The sequence below is a fragment of the Trachurus trachurus genome (genome assembly GCF_905171665.1).
Source record: "Trachurus trachurus genome assembly, chromosome: 16".
Taxonomy (NCBI): Eukaryota; Metazoa; Chordata; class Actinopteri; order Carangiformes; family Carangidae; genus Trachurus; species Trachurus trachurus.
The window spans coordinates 7,756,028-7,763,388 of NC_139902.1; the positions used below are offsets into that span (position 1 = coordinate 7,756,028).

At 40.3% G+C, this 7,361-nt stretch overlaps 1 protein-coding gene across 1 annotated transcript; it reads left to right on the forward strand.

Moving 5' to 3' along the window:
* The first annotated feature begins 545 nt into the window (after positions 1 to 545).
* LOC310999846 (lysosomal thioesterase PPT2-like) lies at positions 546 to 6,243 on the forward strand. Its single transcript, XM_083990415.1, has 8 exons — positions 546 to 767; positions 1,487 to 1,640; positions 3,373 to 3,468; positions 3,563 to 3,670; positions 3,775 to 3,858; positions 3,960 to 4,044; positions 5,494 to 5,548; positions 5,637 to 6,243. Exons 1-8 carry the CDS (start codon positions 612 to 614, stop codon positions 5,778 to 5,780), a joined length of 882 nt encoding a protein of 293 aa, XP_083846541.1. The 5' UTR covers positions 546 to 611; the 3' UTR covers positions 5,781 to 6,243.
* The last annotated feature ends 1,118 nt before the right edge of the window (positions 6,244 to 7,361 follow it).

The window sequence follows — 7,361 nt, forward strand, 5'->3', positions numbered from 1 at the left end:
AATATTAAGTGTGTAGGCCTATATGTGCAACACACAGAGACTAATAAACATTATATAAACACAAGTTGTCACATGTTGTTGTGCATATAGAAATTCACACAGGCATGAGGTAGACGATACAAATATTTAATAGGACAAATTGAAAAAAACTTGGTGTAGGCCACAGATTAAATACAAACATCATTATAAGTAGCATACTACAGTGTAGAAGTCTATAGGGCCTATGTGAATCTGCAAAGTAACTAATTCAAAATAAATGGATTAAAAATCACAGTTATTGGCTACAAAAGGGGAGATAGCTACTGGCAATCCTTGAGTAGCCTAAATGTTGTGTTAGTTAGTTTGAACCTGAATAAAAGGTTTGGTGACATAAAGTGAAAATTAAAAACGGATGTGATCTGAGCTCCCACCATAAAAAGTCATCACAGAAGCAGCCACGAGGAAGGAAGTGGGAGCATCGTTTACTATAAGTTCAGTCTGCACACAGAAGTTGGAAGAGATCAATAGGTTCTAATCAGCGCTGTTAAAACCCCAGCCTCCGCTGCGACTCCCTTCACTCGCTCACCCGCTGTGCTCAGCCTCGGCCGCAGCTCTCACCTGAGACCTGCTAGATGAAGACTCAGCGGATCATGCGGGGATCACCGGCACTGCTGCTGCTGCTGCTGCTGGCAGCGGGTTACACTGACGGATACAAGCCCGTGGTCATCGTGCACGGCATCTTAGACGGACCGAAGCAGTTCCAAAATCTGTCTCGATACATAACCAAGGTAAGACATCCGGAAACATCCCGAACATGTAGAAATGAATAGGAGTACTGCAGCTTGGTCTTCTAGACGTAGGCGCATTTGCATTAAAGGGAATCTTTAATTAAGTGGAAGAAGAACTTTTTTCTCAATAAAACACAACAGTGCCGGTAATGTTACTGAGTTGTAATTATACACGCCTCAGTGTCATTGATGTCATAAATCTTGCAGGTGGGATTGATTTGAACGACTTTATATAGCCTACTGCTGGGTATATTCATCCAATGATCTAATAGAAATATGTTATCATGTGTTGTATGAGAAGCATGAAATGAAATATATAATATGAAATGAAAGTAGAACTATTTCTCACTGCTTTTCTGAACCTGCTTTGGTTATTTTAAACAACTGAAACTTAATCTTGATCAACTGAATGGTGAGATGTTCAAACTTAGACACAAATAAAACCTATTTAGGACTAAAGATGAACCTGACATTAGAATGTGAAAGTGAAAACAACAGGTAGTTTTGAGGTAATATTTTCTGTTCCCTTATTGTTTTCTATTCCTCACCAGTTTTACTTTGGATGAAACCTGTGAGTGTTGGTTGATAACATACAGTAATCAGTCACCAGGGTGATGTACTTACAGATAATTTAATCAGTATTTACTGTTTCTGTTGCTCTGTATACCTTCTTTTGAATTAAAAGATCAAAAGGTTGTTTTGTTTTTTTTGTTTCCCAGGTGCATCCAGGCACTGAAGTGCATGTGATTGACTTGTACGACAACCTTAAAAGTTTTGCGCCACTGTGGAAGCAGGTCCAAGGATTTCGTCAAGCCATCAACCCCATCAAGCAGAAGGCCCCTGATGGCATCCACCTTCTGTGCTTTTCACAAGGTCCCCTCTCAGTCACACTCACATTGCAGCTCTACACACATACACTTTCACATGCTCCTTTAAAGCAGAAGTAAGCGGAATGTTTGTGTTCTTAAATAGTTATATCTTCCGACAGCAATCACTTCTATAGAGTGTTTGGTCTGAAACACGGGTCTGTCAGTCACTGCTCTGCTGTAAGCCGAGGAGAAAACTTTCCTTGTATCCTACAACCTTTATCCAATGAGGAGAGAGAATGGCATAAAGGGGCGGTCCTCTCTGTGTGTGCAGCCAAGGGATGCTCGTGAATGTGGTAACGTAGGGACGAGGACCAATAGATCCATGACGAGGGTGGGGACTGCTAACTCCATAGCCAAAACGACCGGATCACTTACTTCTGCTTTAAACATAGACGGGTGCTGAACACTGTTATTTCTCTTTATAGCAATGTAGCATCTGAGCTGCAGAGTAGACTATATTCTCACCCTTCAGAAAACATGTGCAAAGACACAAACACTCGATAAATTCTGAAAAGATCTTCATGAGTTTGACAACACATGTGCTGCAAAAACTCAGAGCACAACAGAGTGTCTCTGGAGACAGAAAAAAGTGATGGACGTCACGTGGCTGGGGCGCAGCACACGTTTTGTCCAATTGATGAAGTCGTTCTCTGAATTCTCTGAATGTCTTTGCATATGTTTTCTTAAGTTGCAGTGACTTGAGCTCTCAGGGCCACCGTAGGTCCTACTGTAAAGACACAGGCAAAGTTGAGTATAAGTAGTTTACTGTAATAAACTGTGACAAGGCATTTTTACTCAGCCCGCCGTTCATACAGCACAGCAGTACAGTGCGTGGCCAAGCACTGAAGGCTGGTTACCCACAAGTAGCAGTACAATGCAATCCAAACACGGACAGAAACGCAAGCATACAGCCTACATATTAAACTGAGGAAGAGGATAACCCACCACCACCCATTTCTACATCTCTATCAAGATAGGTAGGCTAGGTTACACATGACATATTTCTCACAGTTCTGCATTTTACATTCACAAGTCAAACTTTTAAGCTCAGGCTGGATGTACAGCTGTGTAGCCTACTCATTTTCATTGTCAAGCCATTACAAATAGTGGGACATAACAAATAGTGCAACATTTCAATTGTAGTAATAAGGTGGTCAAGTAGTGGATATTGAATTATGGCACAGAGTAACAGACATGAATACAGATATGGGAGCTGAATATGTGTAATTTTGAAGGGAAGTCTGATGGCCTCTGGCTGTCAGGTATAAAGGAAGATCCCCTGACTTTAGTGACTACCAAATAAAAGAAGTCTTAGAGCTCAGAGCTACAGTACACTACGAAGGCTCATGGGATTTCTTGGTTTCCCTCATCAAACTCATCAATACACCAATACACAATCCAACAACTCCAAAACGCTCTCGTGGACAAGTTGTGACCTGCACATTCACCACGCTATGAGATACTAATGGAACATTACGAGACAGAGTTGTTTTGGAGGCAAATGTAGAGACTGCTTGCTTGAAAACTGCCCTCGACAGGAACGCGCATCAGCAGTTTTGCATGAATTCACCTCAAAAACAACTCTCATAACGTCTCATAACGTTTCGTTATTATCTCATAGCATGGTGAATGTGCAGGTCACAACTTGTCCACGGGAGCGTTTTGGAGTTAAACAGATCATTCACTATGGACTAGTTTGTCTGAACTCTAATATTGTTCTCTATTGTTTTTCCAAGGTGGTCTGATCTGTCGAGCACTTCTTTCCACGATGCCACAACACAACGTGCACAGCTTCATTGCACTGTCATCACCACTGGCTGGGCAATATGGAGGTCAAGACTCAAAGCGTTTACATCTTGACACTTGACCTACTTTTAAAATATCAAGCAGATTTGAAATACTAATATATCTCTCTGTCCTCCACAGACACTGACTACCTGAAGTGGCTATTACCTCATTATGTAAAGAAAACAGTGTATAAATTTTGCTACTTGAGACTGGGACAGAAAATATCTCTTTGTCAGTACTGGAAAGGTAAGAAGGAAGATTGTGGTCTTCAAGAAAAAATTATACAGTGAACTTACATTTGTGGGGGCTGGCATGTGGCTTTATCTATTCATTTATGTCTTCCTCCACAGACCCTCACCACAGGTCTCTGTACCTGCAGCGCAACAACTTTCTGGTGAAGCTTGATGGTGAGAGATCTCACCCTGACATGGCAGGTAAGGGAATGAATTACTGTCATTGTCATTTTATGCCGTACACTCACTGTACCATAACCCTATGCAATGAAAAAAGATATCGCTCTATCTCACTTCTTCAGAATGGAGGAAAAACTTTCTCCAAGTCAAGAAGGTCGTGCTGATTGGAGGACCAGATGATGGCGTCATCACACCCTGGCAGTCCAGGTTTCACTGTCACACTCTTTATCCACATTCTTTATTAACATGTATGTGATATATGAACCCGATTGATCAGTGGTGGATGTTATAGTCCAATCTGTTCATCCTTAAGTAATTAACATTTTGTTAGGAAAAAATTCTCGAGGCATTGTGGAAACATCTAAAAGGCCAAAAACAGACTTTGTGAGATCACCATGACCTGTACCTTTGACATTTGACCATTAGTACCCAAAATCTAATCAGTATGTCCTTGAATTTGTGCCAAATTTGAAATGCGCTAGAGACATTACAGAAATATTGCATTCACAAGGCCATAGACCAGAGCGGCTTTTTTATGCAAATGAGAATGACTGATGCATCCTGGGTAATTTAGGGGCAGCACCCGGCATTTTTACATTGCACTCAGTGGCTTTTTGTGTTTTGATGGAGCGTAGACTAACTAACAATCAATTTGAATGTTTAATTTTTTATTTCTTTTGTAGCACTATGTCTCATAATTATTTTGACACCCTCTTTGAAACCCACCGTTCACGCAATCTTGAAAAATTACAATTAATTAATCTACCGGTATGCTCATTTAGCCTCCCACAATGATCAATGACCCCACAGAGTGGCCAGAAATTTCTTACCCAGACATCTACACGTATTTGGTCGAATCACCAGGTAGGTTTTGGCTAAGTGTTGTCTATAAATAGCCTGTTAATAGCCAACTTTTTGTTAGTTAGTTTGTCAAGCCAGTTTAGGCTGAACTTTTCAATGGAGGGATGCCGGGCGCTGCCCCTAAATTACCCAGGATGCATCAGTCATTCTCATTTGCATAAAAAAGCCACTCTGGTCTATAACAAAATGTGAGGTCACGGTGGCCTTGACCTTTGACCTTTGACAGCCAAATTCTAATCAGTTCATCCTTGACTCCAACTTGACATTTATGTCAAATTTTAAGAGATTTTTTCAAGGCATTATGGAGCTGTTGTATTCACAAGGCCACCACAACCTTGACCTTTTCCAAATCTAAGCAGTTTAGAGTTGTTGGCCAAATCTGAGGAAGTTCTTTCTGAGATACTTTGTGCATGAGACAATCCAAATACGTCCTTCAGCTCTCGCCCCTAATCAGCATAGACAGACATAAAAACTCAACTCGTCACTTCCCATGGATTTTAAGGCTTAATTAATGTGAATGCACAGTAATGTATGAAAACAGCCTATAGGAATTCATTAATATTCTTATGAGCATCTCTCTCTCTCTCTGGGTTTTTGGCTGCTGAAAAAACTAAATCAAATTGAAACTGTTAAAGTCAGAGGGACAGAAATATCCTGGTTTTCAGCCCCGACACTCAGTGGAAAACAGAGCAGCAGCTGCTCGCTGAGCCTCCAGTCTGAGAGCAGAGGGAAGTGTTTGTGGTAGCAAAGGTTTCGAGGTCCCTTTACCTAAACTGTTTCCTCTTTTCTACACAGCCAGTTTGGATTTTATGACAGCAACGAAAATGTTGTAGAAATGGGGAACCAGGAGGTGAGATGCAAACTAATCTACATATTTCACTCTCTGTTTGAAACATTGGCTTGACCGGCCCCTCTCTTCCTCTCTCATTCCGTGACAGTTTTACAAGAATGATGCGTTTGGGCTGAAGACGCTGGATGCTCGTGGGGACGTGACGACGTGTATTCACTCTGGTGTGAAGCACGTTCAGTGGCACTCCAACTTCACAGTGTTCACGAGCTGCATGGAGAAGTGGCTCACATGAATGCACATGAATTAATGCAACGTGTTACTGAAGTGACACAAGTAGCCTACTGTGATCAACACATGCAGACCTTGAATTCTCAGAAAATGGCTTGTGCTTGTGCTTACAAAATGCAGATGATTGATATTTCTGGTACAAGTTGGGTGGATTTTTATGAGACAGAGCTTTATATTTTCCACAGGATGAATCAATAATTTTACTGACACCTAAACTAACAATAGCATTACACAGCCACAGTCTGTTCCTTGTTTAAATCATTTTATTTACATGAGTTTTTATACAAGACACACCACATGAGGCATTCACTTACGGAAACATACAAAGGAAAACGTACAGCAGCATGTGTAGCAGTACAAAGTCCTCATGAAAACAAGGGCAGGTTTAAGTCCTGTTACCAATTTGAAAAAGGGAGCTTTTAAAAATAATGTATTATATTAGTACAAATCTGTATATTTGACTTTCATACACAGCTGAAAATCTATGGTTTGGGATTTTTAGTCGTTAAGTGCCAACTTCTTTCATTAGAAACAGCCTTTAATGATCTTAAATGTTATCATTAAGACAACGGTTCACAGGTTTTCAAACAAGAAGCCTTAAACTGACACAAATTAGGCCACAGATAGGAAGTATATGAAACCTAGGATCAAAATACTCATGTTTCTCATTTATGGAATTACAACGAGAATAAAATGTTTCCCTTTTTTTCCTGGAAACCCTAATAAGAGACCCTGGGGTTTCCCCTGTCCTCACTTTGAGAACCAGTGTTTTACGTAAGAGAGTAGTCTGAGGTGACATGGTTAACCAGTCATTATGAGTCCTGAACACTGAACAGTCAGTTGCTGCCCTCTAGTGAAGGTTTATGGTACCTCCAAGTCTTGTGAAACGTGCAGTAAAATCATCTTGGACCTGCACATTTTGGGTTGAAACTTTAAAACTTGTCACTCTTCCGCCACCACTCCACATGATGGAGAGTTTGAACCTACAGACATCAGGTCAGTGGTTGGAGGAATATCTAAACTCAGATCTTATTTTTATGTTTATTTTGTTTTGTACGTTAGCCTATACCAGAGACATTTTTATCATCATCTATACATGAGATAGAATAAAGTACTCAGTGCTTGTTTGAATTTTGAATTTGAAAAACATAATTTGCTCGCATTCGTTTCCAGGAGAGGGTGTGATGTAAACCAACCCAGACCACTGAAAACTAAACATGACCAAACATATCCATCTCTTAATTCAACTAATTGGAATGGAGATGACTTCATTCCCACCCTGTCATGCAATGTTTTGCCTTAAATGTGCACAATCATGTTGGCTACAGCAGGTCTGTCCTTTTGGCAGAAATAAGATTATCTTTGCAAACTCTATGTGCTACTTCAGAATAAAATGTAAAGTCACAAGTTTGTTCCACCGGTTCATTCACTCACTTCTCTCAGTGAAATCAACTAATTTCAACCACACATTACAACTGTTTGGTTAATTTCGCATAATCACTTTTGCTTAAACTATAAAAATCTATGGTCCAGTTCTCACCTGTTCCTTTCAAAAAAATTCTTTCTTAACAGAATTTCTGATTAG

Coding starts and splice junctions, on each gene's coding strand:
- LOC310999846 (XM_083990415.1), top strand. CDS start 612: ATGAAGACTCAGCGGATCATGCGGGGATCACCGGCACTGCTGCTGCTG. Junction 3,671..3,774: donor TCTTTGTCAGTACTGGAAAG/GTAAGAAGGAAG, acceptor CTTCCTCCACAG/ACCCTCACCACAGGTCTCTG. Junction 5,549..5,636: donor TAGAAATGGGGAACCAGGAG/GTGAGATGCAAA, acceptor ATTCCGTGACAG/TTTTACAAGAATGATGCGTT.